Raw genomic sequence first — 21,279 nt, 5'->3', positions numbered from 1 at the left:
ATGGCCGTCGCTGTAGCACAAGTGGTAGTGCATCGCTCGCGTAATGCGAAGATTGTGGTTTCAGTGCCCACCGGCGACAAGTTATCTTTTCGTCCACTTTGATTTTTCTTTCCTTCATTATAGTGTACATTTAAATTTCAATCACAGCTAATTACCCCTATGCATTCATGACCTTAATTGCCTGTTGGCTATATGGTCAAGATTAATAAAAACTGAGCCCCTCTGTTTCCCTTCTCCTCGTTCATTCATAGAGAGGCTATCGAGTCTGGTGGCCTTGATGCCATTAGGTAGCATAGGAGGGTTTATTAATCACGTGCCTGCACTCCAAAGTTCACGTGTTACGTGAAGCCATGAGACAAAAAAAAAGTGTTCCACATCCACCTTCAATGGCTCTTAGTAGCGCTGGCTAACTCTCCCAGGCCTAGATCTACTACACATAAGTACCCTAGTTAGTAGACGGGTGGATGGCCGTCACTGTAGCACAATTGATAGTGCATCCCACGCGTAATGCAAAGGTTGTGAGCTCGGTACCCACCGGCGACAAGGCTGCAGAGTCGAGATCCTCGCTAAGTAATTAGCGCGCTCACCTATCACCTATTACTGGAACCCATAATTCCACGAAGCCATTACACCCATGGGTTCACTCAATACACGAGTACACTGTTGCACAAGCATCCAGACAAGTTAACTATGGACATACTAAAAGCTCTGGGAAGTGAGCGACGAAAGAATTTTTGTGCCCGCAGTCCTTCTTTTCGTCTATCTAGAAAAGAAATCGAGTACCTCTGCACAACGTTATAGGAAAACCTGTGCATTAATGTTAAAAAAAAAATCTATTTGCAAATAAAGCACTCAATTGCCACAGAGCGCTCTATATAGCCGATCGCAAAAATTTTCGAAGCATGACATTGGCGATGAAGTAGTTTTCTGACAGCTTTGCCACTCAGCCCCGAAATGAGGTGAACGACGAGGCCTTCGCGCGTCGAAGTATCCATCAGACATCGCGATTTGAGGGAGGAAGCATTGGCCGCTATATTTTTTTTCTTTGCCAAATTCTGTGCTCCGGAAGCTTTTAGAATATATAATAAGAAGCCAACAATGACACCAAGGACAACATAGGTGAAATTACTTGTACTTACTAATTTATTTAAAAATGATCAATTAATGTAAATGAAAGTGGTTGAAAGGACTAGCCGCAGGAGGGATGTGAACCCACGTCTTCGCATTACGCGTGCGATGCTCTTACTAATTAAGCTACATCGGCACCGTTTTCCCATCCACTTTCTGGAGTATTAATGTTTTACTGCTAGAACTAACCCTGGGAGTGTTAGCAAGCGCCACCAGTCACAAACTTTGGTGACGGATGTGGAACATCCCACCTGCGGCCAGTTATTTTTTCATCCACTTTCATTTCCATTTATCATTTCTTTAATTCAATTAATAAGTTCAAGTAATTTTCCCTGTGTTGCCCTTTGTGCCTTTGTTTGTTGGCTTCTTACGATATCATCAATAAAAATCGGGCCCCCCGGTTCGATCCCTTGCTTCTCGTTCATTGCATTACGAGGGCCTCAAATCCGGCAACATTGCTGCCTTCAGGTAGCACGTGTGAGTTTATTGACCTGTTGCCGTCACCCAAATCGATCACGCACTCGTGACGCCTGCGGCAGAAAGGATCTTCCACATCCGCCGCCAAGGTTTGTGAGTGGTGGCGCTGGCTAACACTCCCAGGGTTAGTTCTAGTAGTAACACATAAATACCCAAGAAAGCGGATGGGAAAACGGAAGCCGCGGCAGCTCAATTGGTAGAACATCGCACGCGTAGTGCGAAGACGTGGGATCGTTCCCCATCTGCGGAAAGTTTTTTTCGTCCACTTTCATTTCCATTAACTTATCAGTTCTTTAATTCAATTAGTAACTACAAGTAATTTCCCCTATGTTTTCCTTGGTATCATTGCTTGTTGACTTTCTTGTGAATATGTACATATAATCTTTCTTCTGGCGCTGCAACTTTGTGGCCGTTACCACAAAAGAGATGTGAGAAAGTGATCCACATGCCGCCGAATTATTCGTAGTATTCGTGCCCCCATCGCGCGTCTGTAAATTCAACACAAACTGTTGTGTTTTTATTCATGAGCATGAGTAGTTCAACCGTCCTGAAATGTTTGCGATTGTGGTACAGAAAAAAAACTAACTTTATTCGCAGCCTTGGATTTTCAACTCCGTGGTAACAGACGCAGCTGCAGGATGAACCCGCGTCTTGTGTACTAAAAGCTCAAGATGCGATAAAAATATTTCTGAGTGTCTTTGCTGGCGATACCATTAAAGTGGAACAAATATTTACTCACCCCAGTTGAAAGTTTGATTGTGTACGTGTTGCGACGAAGACCCGTTATTTTACAGGCTGTGTATGCGTACGAGGCAGCAAGGCTATTTAGTCTTTTTCGCGACACCTACAGCCTTCCGTTACCTATGGTACATTTACCTCGGCGCAGTTCTTGGGCGAGCCACTAACAGGATTTCGGCTCTTGGCCGCGCGCACACAGGCTGACAGCGTTCAGCTTGCGAATGTACATGCTGGCGGTGTTCCCGGACTGGGAGCACGACATCTACATCGACCCGCGGATTATCACGGAAGGAGTCCACTTTCTGCTCAAGTACCAGGATACCAACGGAGCGTTCTACGAGACCACCCGACGCCCATGGAACCGCAGGATGAGATCAGAGGTAGCTTACATTCGCCCCTCAGCGGTGGTCCTACTTGCTCTCTTCTTTTTTTTTCTCTCTAAGCTATAGTATATACGGTATGTAGGTAATAGGTTGGACGTACCCGCCCATTCGCCTCTATCATCGCCTGTACCGCCGTGCCAGTGCTCGTGACATTAAGTATAAACCCCTTGTAGCTCAGGTCTGTCGCTTACCGGTGAAACCCCGCACGAGCGGTGACTGCAGGCGACGAAGAGGCAGCGCGATAGGCTTGTTCCTCTGCTTCGGTTGGCAAACGGTGCTGGTAATTAACGCCTGGCTCGCCCTTTCGACGGCGATTTGCCCGCAAGTTCTGACCGTACTGCCGACAGTTGTACCACGACCTATTCTGCGCCCAGTTCTAAAACCACGCAATTTCGGTGATCGAGTGGCCGTATTATGTGCCTATGTATACATCGCAGCCAAAACAACGCGCCTTGCACAGCTAACTACATGGAGTATTCTCATATTAGTGCTTCCTGAAACACCCAACTGAAAAACCCAAGTGGTACAACCCGCGGAAACAGTTATTTCATCTCGAGAGGCAGCGCCGATGGGCTTGCAAAACAAACCGACCAGCGCCTACTAAAGAAAAAAAGCGTGCTCCACTGCAACACACGGAGGTCCGATGACATAGTGAAGCGTGTACGTGACCAGCCGATGTCCCAAACACTAAAAGGTCAAGGAAAATGAAAAATGATCTAAAACAACGCATTAGCAGCCGTATACCACAGTATGTTTGTTTTTAAGGGTGAAAACTTGTTTCATTCAATACTGAGCCTATATATATATATATATATATATATATATATATATATATATACACACACACACACACACACACACACACACACACACACACACACACACACACACACACACACACACACACACACACACACACACACACACACACACACACACACACACACACACACACACACACACACACACACACACACACACACACACACACACACACACACACACACACACACACACACACACACACACACACACACACACACACACACACACACACACACACACACACACACACACACACACACACACACACACACACACACACACACACACACACACACACACACACACACACACACACACACACACACACACACACACACACACACACACACACACACACACACACACACACACACACACACACACACACACACACACACACACACACACACACACACACACACACACACACACACACACACACACACACACACACACACACACACACACACACACACACACACACACACACACACACACACACACACACACACACACACACACACACACACACACACACACACACACACACACACACACACACACACACACACACACACACACACACACACACACACACACACACACACACACACACACACACACACACACACACACACACACACACACACACACACACACACACACACACACACACACACACACACACACACACACACACACACACACACACACACACACACACACACACACACACACACACACACACACACACACACACACACACACACACACACACACACACACACACACACACACACACACACACACACACACAACAGTCGGCCACAGTTACGGTCAAAAAACATCGAACTATATTAAAGTGACAACGAAGCCACTGCAAGAAGTCTCTCTAGCCTCCACAGCGTTGACTGCTATGTATGGAGCGGAGTACAGTTGCTCGAGGTGCTTCTGGGCGGTCCGCGCGACGAGCGACTAACGAGGGACAAGAACGAGCGGTGTGATTGCGCGAGAGCCCGTTTCGTCGCTCGCCGCAGCCGTCGCACAAAAAAATCGCTCACATGGGGTTTGAGCTTAGGGGCGCCCCGCTAGGAAACGGCGGGATTCCTTGGGTTGTATAGAACGATGCATAGCAGCCGAAAGATGGGAAGGGTGTGTGGGAAGTGGTAATGAGTAACCCGGGAGCGGGTGCGTGCTTTCCGGAAACGGCGGACAGACTACGCAACAGTTGCATAAGCTCGAAAAGAAACGAGAGTTATAAGCTAGCAAGTTCTACGAACGGACACGTTCCGCGAACTTTTTAATAATTGCAGGGACTTCTTCCAGCTTGACTAGTTTCGAAGTATTTAGGTGCAAGTCGATGACTACGGCTAATATACGTAGCCTGCATAAATATAATACTTATATAAGCCACTACAGCCTTTCTCCGAGCCACTGGGCTGAACGCACAGCTTTAAAGATATCACAACGTTGTGAACTTGTATACATATGCACCTCCTCCTCACATCATCTTCATTCGTCAGCCCTTTTCCTCCCTGGCCCTTTTCCCCATTGTAGAGTAGGAGGCCAGAGCAAGCTATGGCTCAGGCCGACCTCTCTGCCTTTCTGTAAATAAACTTTCTCTCTCTGTGTCTACTTATAATGAATTTCAAAATTCTGTTTACAGTAATTTATTAAGAGCACCAAATAACATTTCTTTATATACCTTTGTTTAGGTCCAGTAGGTGGGTACAATGATCCGATTGGAACGTATACGAACTTGATAAGCACTCTACGTTTGCACCTGAGCACAAGTAATAAAAAGAGGAGAGCACAAGAAAAAGTTCGCTTTGGGGGCTTTTGTAAAGCTCAACAAATATTTAAAGTCGACCGTGACATGTAGTGCACGCAGTCATGGACATTAATACTCTGGGTTAACCGTAAAGTCCAGAAATTCAAATGGAGTTTCACGCGGGAAGGCATGCATGCAGGAATTTCGATCAGGCACCGCCACCTGTGACGTCAAACCCCCTTTCTTGACGTGAGCTTGAGGCGCAAATGCGCCACATTGCTCCTAAATATAAGTGCATGATAGCCATCTGTGCTGGAGGACACACGGTGCACGAATCCGTCTAGGTGCGGGTAATTGATACTTCAGTCTCGTAGCAAAAAACCTTTTCAAATGAAACGTGCACCGCTGAATCTCGCTGTGCCATGCCTCCGGGACTTGCAGGTGTAGTTGAGCAAAAGTCGGCTAACGCTCGAACCGCACGCTTGCCGCGCGCGTGTGGTTGTGCGGAAAACTGCACATGTCGCGCACGGGTGCACAAATTTCAATTTGCAGTGGTTGCACGGACCCAGTGTAAACCAGAATTTGTGCACCAATGTGTGACATGTGCAGTTTCTAGCTTGACCGCATGCGCGTGCGGCAGGCGGGTGGTGCGGCGTGCGGTTCGGGCGTCGGCTATAAAGGAAACGCCGAATGGACGGTTTGACATTGAGCAGGGCGCCAAATTGTATCGCTAAGCGCCTCCTACTTCGTATTTATGTACATTTTCCCTTTGTATATTTTCTGTTGAGGCACGAGGTTTATTGCGGTGAACAGTAATTACAGATCAGTAGTACAGACCAAGACTTGCAGGGCTACTAGGAGACAGCCTTAGTTTGCCTGGGACTGCAGGAAATGGCTGAACGAATGGCCGAGATAGTGCTCAGTCTGTTCCTCTCTCATGCTTGTCGCCTGAATTCACTCGTGATGGCGTCGTCAGGTGCCCTGTCATCAAACCAGCAGTCCCTGCGCAGGCGCGTACTGACAGACGGCAACGGAGTCGCCATTAAGAGCGCCTACTCTAAACGCAGGTTGTGGGAGTAAGAAATTCTGGTCTATATGGGCAACTAGAGCTGAAACTTAGCATACTATAGCAGTAGCGCCTTAACTCTAAGCGTAGTGAGCGGAGGAAGCTATCTTTAGTAGCATGTGCTGCGGCTTCGCGCTGGCAAATTTAGCGCCCATGGCATGTTGATGGACAGGTGTCCAGCTTCTGTCCCGACTGGGAATCTGCGTTGTAGAACGTAGGAGCGCGTGGCCATGGACGGGACCTGGTTGGATGAATCGAACTAAAGCAATGTCGTCGTTAGAGGTGTGCGAGTTTGGTGCAGTCCTTCCTGGATGGTGTCGTAGCGCTTACTGGGCAGCGCTGCTTCCACATACATCAAAGTTTTAATTTCTGTCTGACTAACTTAAGTCTTCTGTTTTGTTAGCGCGAACAGTGAGCAACAATTTCTCAGAGTTTCATGGCGATTCTACTGTTTACTTAAATGGCCTAGCTCGAGAAAAAAGTACACTGTGTAATGTTCCTTTTTCTTCTTTTTTTTTTCTTGCAGGCGCACAACAAGGACAAGAACATCACGTTGACCGCGCAAGTTGTTCTCACTCTGTCAAAGATCTCTGATCTAACTGGAGTAAGTAAACGAACTGAAATATTTAGATTATGATATTTAAAAGCAAATCATTGTTATCTTATTCCATTTAAGCGCTATGCCTAGAGATGAATGGTGCGGTTGCGATTAGCAGGCATTAATGAAGTGATAAAGTTGTAGGCACTTCGTACATGCTGTGGCTTAGGCCCGGTCCAAGAGTAGTACAACAAATTTCGAGTTAATGAATTTACTATTTAAATTTTGTATTTGTTCTCGTAGGACATAATTTGAACATAACATATGTATGCCGGTCTTCTGATTCTTTTCATACCGAGTGACAGTACAGCAAAATTGCATTAATGCTTGCTTTTTTTGCTGTGATTAGCGCACGTGACAATGTCTTCGCACAAGATTGCGCCATGTGGAACTCTCAAGTGACGCATGCGCTCCCGCTCTGAACGAAATCAAACCCTCTTGTATGCTGTTTTCGAAGCGGTTCGTGACTGTTTCCGTTTTTCTGCAGCGTTGAACCGTACCAGCTGCTAATCATATTTCCAGAGCCATTCATGTTTCACTGGTTTGGGTTCTGCACGCTAGGCGCGATGAAAAGTATCTGAAGCGCTTCTAACTGCACATCATACATCGTTTTGCTACTTAAGCTTCTCCGGTATATACCAACTCCTCTTGTTTGCCAACATCTGTGTTGCTATCGCGCGACATAATCCTGGCAGATATGGTAATATGCTAGTTGAAGTAAAACTGTTTGCAGAAAATGCGCGCCGACATGTGAAAAAGGATGCAGTAAGCATTGCTAAAATGGTAGGAGATTACCTGCTTCACGTAGCTCATCAGTTGAGCAAGCGATTACGCTGTGCAGGCGGTGATGTTCAATAACAGCCACATGTTTCGATATTTACAGGGCACTCGTGAGCGCGCCAACACAGCCAAGCGGGACGCGGTGCGCTACCTGGAGACACAACTCGCTCAAGTGAAGGACCCGTACACTGTAGCCCTGACCACGTATGCACTCTTCGAGGCGGGCTCCAGCGAAGCGCAGTACGGCTACAACCTGCTCCATTCCTTGAAGAGAGACGCCGGTAAGGTTTCCCTCCGCTCATTCCTTGAAAACGCACTGAAGGATGAAAATGTCAATTGGCGGTTGTTAATTTAGCGTATATTGTCTGATACGAATGCGTCGTTTTGGCCTACAGTCTCTCCACAATTGAAACCTGTATGCCTCGAAATTTGAATTCAGAAACAACTCATTTATTGCTTGTGCCTCGCCATGCAAATCGATGCAACTGTTCGCTGCATGGAAGACTCACTCGCTAGTTTTTCGCCCGAGATTACGTGATTCCTGGTGCCCAGGCGTCCAGCAGCTTAAGGGTTGCTGTCCAGAAGTTGCGGATGTTGATCCACAGAAACAGTGCCACAGTGGCACTTTGCGCGCAGTTTTTGGCAAGTTACTTGATCTGTCGTTCGGTTGCAGAGGGAGCCATATACTGGAGCAGCGTCGCCATTCCTCCGCCCGTGATCGTGATCCAAAGCCAGCGGCCTTACCTGATGCCCCGGCTGCCGCACCCGGAAGACTCGTCTGCCGTAGAGGCCACGGCGTACGCCTTGCAGGCCTACCTCAAGCAGGGTGGCGTCTACCAGGATCAGATTGTCCGCTGGCTAAACCGGATGCGTTCCACCGATTACGGCTTCATCGGCACACAGGTCAGGCGTTGGCTTTCACCATTATGAATATTTCAACCCCTGTCTTGCTAAACCGTAAATATCCGGTGTTCGGCTTCATTCGTTTACACCGGCCGCAGCGCAGGGACTCTGCGATTATGAAGTTCTGCTGTTAAGCAGAGATGCAGGATTGGCGCCCGCATTCCTATGGGTGCATATTCTGAAAACGTTCGTGATATTAGTGCTTGTTAAAGAAGCCCAGTTGGTCAAAATTACTCTAGAACCTTCCATTTAGGCATCTCTGATAGTGTAGGCACAGCTTTGGACCTAAATACCGCAGTTTAAAACAAAATCGTTTGTTTTCAATGGAAGCACGTTAACCTATAGGGGGTTCCAGCAAGTACAGACGCGAGCACAAGTAAAAGGAATGGACAGGACAACGCTGGACTTGCAACTGTCTGTTTGGGCTTACAACTGGACTTACAACTAAGTCCAGCATACATCACGTACACCACGCTGGGCTTACAACTGTTTGTTTGGACTTACAACGACTTACAACTATGTCCAGCATTGTCCCGTCCATTCTGTTTACTTGTGCTCGCGTCTGTACTTGCTGGAACCCCCTATATGTTCACCATGCACCGAGTGGCCCAGCAAGCTACACTACTACGGAAACACTTTAGACGGGAGCACGTCATCGCACTACGAAACTTCCTTTGGTTGCAGCTATGAGAGCGGTAAGAACTAAGCAAATGTGCCTTTAGCCTGATTAACGTGGTGCTCCTCCTGAAAGGAACATTTCTCCATTTCCCCTTGTACACCAATCTTCCCTTTCAACACAAATCATTCGTTTGACTTCGTTTTTTTCTTTCGCATATTTCAGGACACACTCGCAGCGCTGGAGGCCCTGACGCAGTATTCGTTCCGAACGCATGTCAGAGGCATTACAGAGATGAAAGTAACTGTGGAATCTTCATCTAACCCAGGATATCCCAGCACGTTACGCATATCCAAAGACGACTTGGCACGCAGAAAAGTCTTCGATGTGAGTATAGGGATCTTTCCTGGCCATATAAATTGTTGGCGCATTCATTTAATTTCAAACAAGGCGCAGTTCAACGTGTATACTTGCAAAAAGAGTACATTGCACATTCAGTAGTCAGTCTGGCTTCTGACCCGAGTACCTGTAGCTAGTGTAACTTTCGAGCATGTGAAGATCACACAGATATTGTTCTATACCCTGTCGCACAATTTGTATGCAGCGATGTGGAAGCTACAACTGGCATCCGTCGTCCATGAGCGCAGTAATGTGAATGCACTGTGTCCCGCCGCGAAAGACACCATGTCTAACACCACTCTATTTGCAGAATGTACGGCGCGCTTATCTCAGCACCGTTCAGCCTTCCATAAAAGGCAGCGAACACTTGGATTGTCTAGCGTATCTCACGGCGCGTAAGGAACGCTTATCTCGGCGGCCCTCTGCTGCTTGTGTTCGAAATCCAGTCGACAGGCTGGAACTCTTCGCCTTGCGCGAACTTATGACAGATTTGTCAGCCTTGTCGATGTGGTGAGACCTGATTTCATCAATATTTCATCCGTGTAAAATTTGGAGCGTCGATTCCACCTGAACTCGCATTATTATCGCCGGTAACGGCGCCGCTGAACAATGCCGAGCGCGTCACTCAAGCACTTGTTGCTCTGGCCTTTTTCTTTAATATGAAGCCGAGCTTTTTGAACCTGTAGTTCAACGTTTTTTTTCGAGACGCTTGGGCAGGTCATCGTTTTCATTGAATCGAACTTTGAGTCCTTTCTTCGCGACGTCGGAATGTGCTGACCAGAATAAAATCCCCACCCAATTCGCTTATGCTCGACCGACGGTGAGGTTAAAACAATTGCGTCTTTCATGGGCGTAGCATGTAGTACAGATATGTACTGAAGATATAGAACAAAAAAGCTACAACAATTAACGAGCTTGATTGCGATGAGTTCATAAGAGTATATCACGCGCATAAATGGTCGTACTACGACAAGCCAGCAGTACAAGACAGCTTATAATTAGAACTACTTTTTAACGCGCAGTCCAGCTCGCCGTTGTCTTAGCCATCGTTGTCTTATCCAACGACATGTGAGAGATAGTATAGGACTACTGTATCTTTCGAACGAAAATCAAGCAGCTTTTCCGCATGCCTTACCTCTGTGCAGGTCCAACCGAACGTTTGGGGTCACTGTGATGTGCTGGCTCAGGGATCAGGCTTGTCCCTGATACAGCTCGACGTGAGTTACAACGTCGATCGTGACTTCTTGCTAGTGCCTCCTGCCTACGAGGCTTTTGATCTGACATTGGAGCCGAGGTTCTCTGGGAGGAATAGGTCACACATCAACATCCGAAGTTGTGTAAGGTGAGTAAATTCTGGGGTTTTACGTGCCAAAACCACTCTTATTATCAGGCACGGTGTAGTGGGGTACTTCGGATTAAGTTTGACCACCAGAGGATCTTTAACATGCCCCCAATGCATAGGACATGGGCGTTTTTACATTTCGCAACTTTTACGTGCTACCTTCATTGTTGCACCACTTTTGTTTGACTTTCGTGTGCTATGTAAACTGGTTTATCGGTAGTCATATGTAAGTAGCGAAGTGGTAACAAGCACATTGGACTTGAGTCAAAGTGATGGCTCAAAGAAAGAAAAAGAAAAAAAACGCGTAATATCGTAACTAAATGCCTAGATCTAAATCGTTACGAAACAAATACTTTGAGTTGCTTACAACGAAGTCGTTGCGCGACTCCCCCCCCCCCCTCCCTCCCCACTCTCCCCTCTAGAGCTCCCTTCCCGCAATGAATTTTGTTGTCAAGCGACCAATAGTTGAAAGTCAGTCCACCTGCCAGGTTAAACATGACGACTGCTTCGAACTAACTGCACCAAGGAAAAGGGTGTTCTTTAGTGAAGTTTGGGGTCGTTTGTCTCCCCATACGCCTAGCATAATGCCTCAAATTCTCAGGGACGCATGAAATGCACACACAAAATCTACGCGCCCAAATCACATACACGCTCGAAGCTAACTGTTACGCCCTAAGTGTGGAAGCCAATGTCCTGGAGAGAGAGAGAGAGAGAGAAGACAGTATTTGGTATCATGTTGGAGCCCCGGAAATCACGTGCGCGATGCCTCATCTCGAAGATGCTCATGCGCTTTTATTTCCGTGACTTCAGTACATTCCTCTTTGAACTCTGTGTGCTGCGTTCTCAGGCAAATCAGCAGCCCAATCTTTTTTTCACTTCCCTAGGTGGACGATGACCAATATGAGTGCAGAGAGTGGAGCAGCTGTACTGGAGCTGGTCATCCCTACGGGTTATGCCAACTACAGGCCGGATCTCGATAACTACGTGAAGTCAGGCGAAGTTCCTCGACTAAGCATGGCCAAAGTGCTTCCCAGAACAGCGGTGTTCATGTTTGAACATGTAAGTCGTTTCACTTGATTGCAACGTGTCGGCTACTTGATTAATTGATCGATGGGGTTTACTGTGGAAAGATACTATAGATGTATACTGTAGTGGAGGGCTCCGGATTAATTTTGATCGCCTGAAGATCTTCAACGTGCACCCAATGCTACCCAGCGTGTTCGTCGAAAAGCGTCAGTATGCATAGGCGTCCTCAAACACCATTACGACTATATCCTTCTGATAATGTTACATAGTGTGCCTGTTTAAAAACAATAGGAAAGGTGGTATTTCTAACACTTATGACTTCAACGATTGCAGCTTACACGCGAATGGACTTGCGTCAACTTCCTCATCCAGCGGTGGTATCCGGTTGCTAACTCAACGCGGTACCTGAAAGCCAAGGTGTACGAATACAATTCTCCAGGTAAGTGAGAAGTTTGTGGAGGAACATGCAGATTGTTGTGGCACCAAGGCACTTGGAGGTGTTTTGTTTCTCTTTGCTCGAATAAACGCTTCTGTCGATGTGTTAGGTGTTTCAGCTGTAAGAAGCATAAACTTACAGTATCTCTGTAGCACCACTCGCTGACGCAGTTTTTATACTCCTTCCCTTCCCGTTGCATTGAAGGGTTTCACTTACAATAAAAAGTGGCCACGCTTGATGCGTCTTCAACAACCGCAAGGCGCAAAATGGCTTGCGCTTCCTTTACGTTATGCCAATTTCTCAGCGGGGAACGACAGTACCGCCCTTCTTTTGCCTGAGGTAGCCGTGCTATGACGTCGTGCTCTGTGCTGTCAACCATTCGGTCATTCCAAGTGGTTCTGTGTCATGTCATTACGAGCGACAGCGAGTGCATCTCACCGTCGACGCGTTTTCGTTAAGCATATCTGCTCGCTGGTAGCAGAAGCCTGCAAAGCTGCCATCTCCGCAATGTTAGATTGTTTGAGGAGAAGCTTGCTTCTCGTTTTAGAGGCGATACCAGTATAGAGTGGAGTCATTCATCAGCGGACGTGACTCAAAATCTCGCCATGTAACTGTAATCAGTGTGAAAATTATGTCAATAATAAGTGACGGTACACAGTTTAAGGTTCAACTTGGACCCTCTCAAATTTAAGGCGATCTCAAATAATTGCATCAAGAAGGTATTGGGTGCCCGCATCCACTAAAGTTATCTAGTGCCACATGGCGCTGTTTTCAGTTTGCGCGCTGCATTCATGACTTACAGCTCAAAAAGACCGTAGTCAGCGATCAGCCTGAAGCGCGCTGAACGCTAACTGCGATGATGCCATCCACTAAGATGGTGTTAAAAATAATTCGCACCGACAGAAGCGGAGCGAATCGACCTGATACGGCACGGCACGCAGCCTAGTGTGAAGTTTGTAAGAGGTATAGAATCGTATCAGTTTTGCAGTTTCAGTTTCAGTTTATTACTCTTTAAATACAATGCATTGGTAAGAGGCAATATACAAATTAACTTGTATATCACTTGTATTCCGGCGACATATATCGCTGGAATACAAGTGAAATAACTCCAAAGTTGTCAAAGTTGGCCCAAATTCAGTAACACACGAGTAAAATGTTACCGAAGGCATCCAAACGTAGCGTCACGGCATGGCACACAAAGTTTCGTGAGGCTGTTGGTGGTCGCATTTCAATTATATCGAAGAAGTTGTTGAGTTCACATACAGCCCACAACAAAATACTGTGTTTGTACTACACATATCATATAAGTTATTTTTTTTCTTGACCGCCTTTCCTCTACTAGCTTGTGAGAATTGTGCTCTTGTAATGACATACACCAATTATAATGTGGGTTTTAATTTTCCGAACAATCTTGCTGCATTTCTTTATTTTAGTCCCAGGTTACATATTGCATCGCATTCTGATACCAGCCATAGTGAACGCTGCAAACTGTCCTTTGAGTGCAGTTTACTTCCGCAGTTAATTCGACAAATAAGATTAAGTTACCTGGCAAGAGTTGGCCGGTTGAGATTCTTTGCGTACTGTTCTCGATCGTGTTTCGGTTCCGCACTAGCTCATTCTTGTTCATTGCAATTTGCAGAAAACTACAAAGAGAAAATATGGGAAAACTACGACCTCTACGTGCTCAGCATCTGCGAAGTGTGTGGTTCCTACCAGTGCCCGTACTGCCCGTACTTCAGCGCTGCCGGTGTTCCCGCACTGAGCTGGACAGCGCTAATCGTGGCAGCAGTTCTCCTGTTCCAGGAACTTTGCTGCGCTAGAAGGAACTGCTGATGTTGAGTGTGTGAATCTCTACAATGCGTGCGTGTTGCGCGAGTGATTGCCGCACTATCTTAAGTCCTGGACTTAGTACACGCATGGTGTACTGTGGTGAAATTTATTTTAAAGTATACATTTGTTCTGTGTGGTTTGACTAGGTGCAGCGGACGTGGGAGGTGATGAGCGTGTTTGAAATGGCGCCAAGCGCTAATAATTGAGTCACGCTAAAAGTGGGTGACGTGTTGGTTGTTCTAAATGTCTGTGGCTTGACAAGTATTGCGTTGTCGTTTGCGGTTGCGCCTGCCTACATAATATGCGCTGTGTAAATTTTATGAAACTCGGTGCGAGACTTTCAAGTACGAAAAGCTAAACGCGTACTGCATCTCCTGTGAAGAAAAAATCCAGTGCCATGTGATATTGATTATAGTAGCTTATATGTACAATCGGTGCAGCGAAACAAGTTAAACATCATTGTTTTGAAAGATAACCAACAGCAGTGAAGTGTGTGCTGACCCAATTATTCGCTATAGTGTTGTTTTTAGACGGTTCTTTTAGCGCACGGCATGGAGTGAAACTTTTCAGCTAGCGTCACAGTGGCATTTTGAGGTAGTCATCATTCATAGAGTCGTCTTTAAGACTTTAACGTTTTCCATCGTTAGATATCAAATCAGAGGTGAGATAACTTGCAACGAGCGGAGAAGTTGAGTGCTCTTTTACTGGCTGTGTATCTTGAAGAGAAAACAGTCGGCTACATCACGTTCCATGGCGAAAGCATTGTCATAAAAGCCATACTATGTGCAGCTTTTTAATTTTTTTTTAGATCACAAGCATAATGAATGAAGGCATATATAGCCCAATTATCATGCTCACGATAGAAGATCTTTGTGAGGTGTCCAATATTAGCAATGAAGCACGGGTCCAACGATGGTAATGCAAGAGTTATTCCGGCACCAATGATTTTGCTAAACAGATTATTCTAAAAAACTGCCCAAATGTTCCCGTATTCGCCATGCAGTTTGTACGCTAGCTGGCGCATTGCGGTAGTGAATATAGCATTAACGGAGGTGGTTGGAAAAGAAGTGGTTCTCACGAACGAAGAGCTGCGTGAATTCGGGCACACAAATCAATCGCCAAATTGAGATACGGAGAACTGTAGCAGCTCACGTCAAGCGTCGTACTTCGTGGCTTTGTGGCAACGCAGTAGCACCTGATAATGTGACAATTGTGCATTGACATTACCTGCCGATTTTAAGCCACACGCACTGCCGTCCTGGTTTACAAAACCGCTAGCGTGCAGCAGGTGTTCGCCAGAGCAGACTCCGTTTACTTACTATGGGTCTATGCTGTTTGCTATTATTATTAGCAAAGGCGGTGTGCCAGTGGCGAACAGTTCTTACGGCCAAAAATAATTTGCGACTCTTGTTTCACGGCTCGTATTCACACACACACACACAAAAAAAAAAACGTTTACGCTAGTATAGTTCTTAAGAAATAATTTCAGCCAATCCTGACGCTGAAGATATTAGCAAAGGCGGTCAGCCAATGCAGAGAACACTTACGAATGAAAAGCTTTGCGAATTCGGCCCCAGATTCACACGACCACATTGTGGCGTGAAGGAAGGCAGACAATGACAATGAATGGGCCAACAGCGTGCACGGGCTCATTTCACCATTACGAAATAGTCTACGGCCTTGAAATTTTCTTTTACTTGACAAAAGATGGCGTGATCCGCAAAGCGTAATGATGGTGATGCACATAACATCCATAATGTTATTTGTATTCATTTGCAGCGTGCGCTGTGTCGCGAGACGAGAGCGAAGTTGCTCATTTGTGCGGCTGCCATTGCTCGCAAAACGGCGTTGAGAACATTCATTCCTTCCGCACTAGTGTTTGACACTTTTCTGCGAAGTGTAACCGAGTAACACAAAAAAGCCTTTGTGGGTACATTTGAAGGATTGCGCTGATTAACTGATGGCTGGCGAGCGCCAGGTTGTACGGGTCATGCAAGTAGCTACTGGTGCTTACGCTCAGGGACACCAGAGCGTAGACATTCCGGCTGCAAATGAGCGTCTAACGAACACATATCACGTACGAACGTCATACTGAACAGCCTAAGGCAATCGAAGTATCACTGCCGTTGATTACCAAATTTAAATAGTTGGTTTCGGCATCTGCGTTAGCAACCACCAGAAACATTTTATTTTTTATTCAGCCTGGCTTATCGATTTAGGGATTTAAAGTAAGCAAACTAAGATTACTTCTGCTGAAAACTTACGGTTGTATTTGCACTTAATTAGCCTCCATTACGCGGAAAGACTGTGATGCTTTTGTCGAATACTTAGGTAGGAATATTTTGAAGAAATACAGGGTTCCTAATATGTAAGGTATTTTAAATGGACAAAAGGCTATCTATAATTCTTTTTTTTTGCAATTTCAGCAATGTTTTCCCTGAAATGTCTTCAAAATCGACTTGTTTAAACGTAACAGTGCTAAGAGCAGTTACAGACGTGGTTGCAGCTAGAGCACAAGCCACTTACTACAAGTACTCGAAATATTTCAGTACATGCAACCCACGATGCGCACTTTTTAGACTGTATCTTTATTAAAATAGCAACCACCACAACAACTAAAACGCATAGTGTTTCGAAGCATACTACTACTTTATACAAAACAATATACAGACGAACCCAGAGCACAACGTGAGCTGATCATACTCGACCAGTACAAGGTAATAATTAAAACGTGTCACACTACGGCATCACTCTCAGTTTGCGATCTAGCCTCGTACCAGGATATTTAGTGCGACGAAAGAAATAAAGACGTGGTGATATCGTGAATAGCATGGTGGGTCAGTTGATTGATGTATGTGCCCCGTCGCTGTGCGTAAATATTCGCTGTCGAATGTACGAAGCAGCTGTCCTGGCCGGTTCCTGAGCCATATCGCTCGCTGCCTATTGTGAGTGACGGGCGCCGGCTCAATACCAATCGATCTCGCGAACTGCTATCTTCGTGAACTGTGCCCTAGGTTCTCAGCTGCTTCATTGGGTTGCATATTCCTGTTACCACTGAGGTCGTAACTGTCACTTAGCAGTAGGCACCACTATTCGCTGTTTCCTTTATCCACCCAGACTACTGAATGTGCAAGTTATTTTGCATTCATATACAATTAGCTTTATGCACTACATCCATAAAGCCTCTAGTTTTACGAGCCGTCATTACAGAGAACGTAGTAAAAGTTTTTATATATATATGGTGTAAAAGAAAAAGCAATGACCAGGGGCCTTGCCGGATATGGTGCCAATTCTTTGTCACAATAATGCACTAAGTAGATAAACATCAATGGTGCGTTTGCTGCTGCGTGAAATGCGACCGCATCGTAAAGGTCACTCACGAGCCCAAAATATTAGGTTGAACCTGCGTGTGCTTGGGAGTCCAGAAAATGAATTTCGTGCAATTTATGTGCCTGTCGCGAAGCTATTTGTTGTTATTGTTTGGTCCGGTGACTTTTTGTGAATGTTGTATTACATTTGTTGAGTGAAATCAGCTACTCTGATGCGGAAGTGTACAAATATTTGCAGTTGCTGTTCGCAATGAGTAGGGTGAAAAGATACACGCATAAGTCAGTCAAATGCAGTAGTAAAAACGTTTTTTTTTCTTTTCAATGGGACGATTTTTTGCTGTTTAATGGAGACTTCCTGCTCGAAAAAGCAGGAACAACTCGTATCGATCTGTCGGCTCTCATTCAAATTTTATGTAAAGTTAGTCGGTTCGTTAGCCTATGGTCAAGGGGCCAGCTGTATTTAGGATATTCCTTGAAGCACCATCGATGCAAGGTTCGCAGATCAACATTTCATGAATTCTTCAAAAATTTCTCATAACATTAGCAGGGACGCAGTCTGCTTCTTTCTTTGTACAAACTTTAGTGCATAGAGGTGTCGATGCAATACATTTTAAAACGTCAGTGTGCATTAGTATTGCGAAACGATTCCAATGCGAGATGTCACTATGGAATTCGTAACAGTGGTAACCCAATCTGAAAAAAAAAACGAGGTTTGATGAAACATTACTTCGCAAGTGGACAATTTGGTACAAACGCCTTCACTGACCATGCAGTCGGCCTTCTTTTGCGCTTAAAGCAGACTTACAAACCCAACAGAAATAGAAACCGTCACTTCATTTACCCCCCCCCCCCCGCCTCTCCGCTCAGTATTTCGTTGCGTAGGAAGCTTTCAGATATTTGCACACTTCCGACTGTTTGCGTTTGTGCACAAATCGTGCAGTGTAAAGAGGAATGTATGCTGGTGTATGGTGCTTCCCTTTTCTTATTTCTACGACCATCTGTCGGGGTGAGTGCTGTCTTGAACATGGTTGATGTTTTGCACAGGTTGCACAGTCACTACAGTTTTGTCATGCAGCATTACATCAGATTATCGTTGCTTAGAGCGAAAAAGAGCGAGTCGGAGAGAGTGTTGTTCATACGATGTCTTAAACGGCGTGCCATTACTTAACGCGTGTTAAAACGTTACATAACCTTCGTCTAAAGCTCATACCAGAAAAAGTTACTTCTGAGTGCCCAAAGATACAAATGTAAATGGCATGAAGCCTCTTGATAAGGTGAACACAGAACAGCGGGTCATTAATCTCCAGACCAAGTCACACGTCCCAACTCCCTTAAGTTTGCAAACTGCGAAAGTTGTACCTCTCCAGTCGACATTGACCTTTACTCTCTCAATCACAAAATTTCTTCTTTGTGCGGCCTCAAGATAAGCTTTCATTCGCTGGCGCGAGCGTTGAAGCCGGTATTGATAAAGATGCGAGCTGGTACGATGAAGGGAGTAGATTCTCTCGAGAAAAAGATCAATGCAAAACATATACTGCCTGAGCTGCGGTTTTATTTGAGCAGTTACGCGTAGTGTTATACTCTGGTATTAGTCAAAGGACACAAACTGGCATTTGGGCGTTGCCCATGTTCACTGCATGTGCAGCTGAGAACCTCATTTGCCTCCTGATTATGCATCTCACCAAGATACTTTATCACTGCCACAGCTGCACCATGAAATGAATGCGTTGTTTGCTACCAAGTGTGTCTGAGAAATACAACTTGCGAGTCTTCGTATCGCGGCACATTCGTTCTCGTTGCTACGTGTATGCATGTTTGCATTCTTAAAATGGTCAGGCACTGGGGAAGTATGCGGTGTAACGGATGTGCGAGCACCTGATTTCGAGGGTTTGCATCTTCTTCCGGCACCTGTAGGCCGGCATCGCGTGTAGAAGCTTTGCACAAATGATGTATGATGTACAGACGCAATACAACAAACAAGAGTTTTTTATTCTGGAATGTGCCCGTCGTCACATCTCTCTCGGCATGCCATTGCTATCCAAACACGGGTATAATGCCATAACAACGTGCACGCCTTGGGACTAAGGCGGTCAAATTAAAAATAAAGTGTTTTATACCTAAGGCATTTTTTCATTTCTCTAAACGAAAGACTGCTTTATTGAACATGAAAGCGTTTTTCAATCCTTTCACTTATTAAATATTTATAACAAGAAATAATCACCATGCTGCTTTGTTCCTTTGAAATTGCGTTTAAAACAACAAATCACCATTATGCCAGTTTTAAAGCGCAGGTCAGAGTTTAGTGCCACATATATTCAAGAATATTAATGGCGCACTACATAAAAATTTGCCGTTTACGTGAAACAAAATATTGGCGCTTGAGCAACCTAGTAAAGTATTTCATATTTAGAAAATCAACAAGCTGAAATCTTCTAAATTCCTGTGACTCAAGAGGCGCTGAATGAATAGACCAGGTAAGAATACCCACGAAGTTGGAGAGAAAAAAAGAAAAAAAACGCCGCAGGTTCGCCCGAAAGGTGAAACATCGATTGCGATAGCAAATTAGTAGACAGCTATATGAAGTAAGGATAGTAGTTTTATTGGCCGTATAAACTTGTAAACATTCGCCTACTAACTAAACTAACAAGCATGTTGTCACGAGCAAACATGAACACATCTCACTCGATGATCGCGTACACTGTCGGAACGCTGAAGCGAGAAAGCGCGGCAGCAGCAGCAAGCGAATTGACCTTCGTGCTGCCTCGCTTCAATGCTAACTAAACGGCGAGAGCCGCTTAGTTAGCGGTCAGCACTTGTCATCTTTGTCAATCTGTCAGCACTTGTCGCACTCTGTCCCCATCGTAGATCGCTTTCAAGATTGGGCCCACGCAACCGTGCGCGGCCTCGCCACACGCCGCCGATGCTGGAGTAGAGCGCCCCCTCCCCTCCCTCCCTCCCTCGGTGCTTTGCGCGTGAGGGAAGACGGCACGCTTCCTCCCTCCTTTTCTCTCTCTCTCGCGCGCGAGATGGACGGTAAGGCCCAGCTCAAAGTCTTCCAACTGCATTAAACTGCTGTTCACCGAGCCAATAATAGGCGATGTTTATGCGAGGATACTGGTGTGAATGTATATATATGAATGAAAAAAAAAAATCGCTACATAAACGTCGGTTTTGGGTCGCACAATATAACTGTAGATACTCCAAATGTGCTCTAAATCACCACAGAATTATTTATATGCATCACAAAAAGAAAAAAAACTTTTCCGAGCAACGTAATTGAGCAACGGAATTTGCCAAGCGTCCACCCGGTATATATGTTGCATTGCCTCCGGGATTGCTTTATGCACCTTGAAGCTGTGCCCTTCACAGCTGCTAGTGGCGCTTTTGTGTTGTGTTCAGGAGGCGTAAGGTGTCTATATATGTAGTCTGCACATTGATTAGGCTCCCGTACAAGGCGTCGAACTGGCAGCGGTACAGTAAAATCAATGTGTTTGATGGGCTGCCTCCATTAAGCTCCCCCCCCCCTTTCCCCGTCGGCTCACCCTCGAAAGCTTTCACTCGCACATACAGCATACGGCGCGCGGCGATGATGTTATCGCCCTTGGACTTTATACGGAACACCAAGGCGACGG

The 21,279-nt window shown here is 45.7% G+C and overlaps 1 protein-coding gene across 2 annotated transcripts in view; it reads left to right on the top strand.

The window, feature by feature from the left end:
* LOC139050825 (CD109 antigen-like) overlaps positions 1–19,768 on the top strand; it is a 103,315-nt gene extending 83,547 nt beyond the window's left edge. For both annotated transcript variants that reach the window (XM_070527603.1, XM_070527611.1), the window contains exons 24-32: positions 2,543–2,723; positions 6,915–6,992; positions 7,870–8,047; positions 8,440–8,669; positions 9,511–9,672; positions 10,830–11,026; positions 11,911–12,085; positions 12,386–12,491; positions 14,128–19,768. In XM_070527603.1, the coding sequence (XP_070383704.1) occupies positions 2,543–2,723; positions 6,915–6,992; positions 7,870–8,047; positions 8,440–8,669; positions 9,511–9,672; positions 10,830–11,026; positions 11,911–12,085; positions 12,386–12,491; positions 14,128–14,321 (1,501 nt within the window). In that variant the 3' untranslated portion in view covers positions 14,322–19,768. The remainder of the gene's footprint in view (positions 1–2,542; positions 2,724–6,914; positions 6,993–7,869; positions 8,048–8,439; positions 8,670–9,510; positions 9,673–10,829; positions 11,027–11,910; positions 12,086–12,385; positions 12,492–14,127) is intronic.
* The last annotated feature ends 1,511 nt before the right edge of the window (positions 19,769–21,279 follow it).

The sequence above is a fragment of the Dermacentor albipictus genome, chromosome 1 (genome assembly GCF_038994185.2).
Source record: "Dermacentor albipictus isolate Rhodes 1998 colony chromosome 1, USDA_Dalb.pri_finalv2, whole genome shotgun sequence".
Classification (NCBI taxonomy): domain Eukaryota; kingdom Metazoa; phylum Arthropoda; class Arachnida; order Ixodida; family Ixodidae; genus Dermacentor; species Dermacentor albipictus.
Note: the sequence above shows the minus strand (reverse complement) of the source record. Positions and strands in the feature narration are given on the sequence as shown.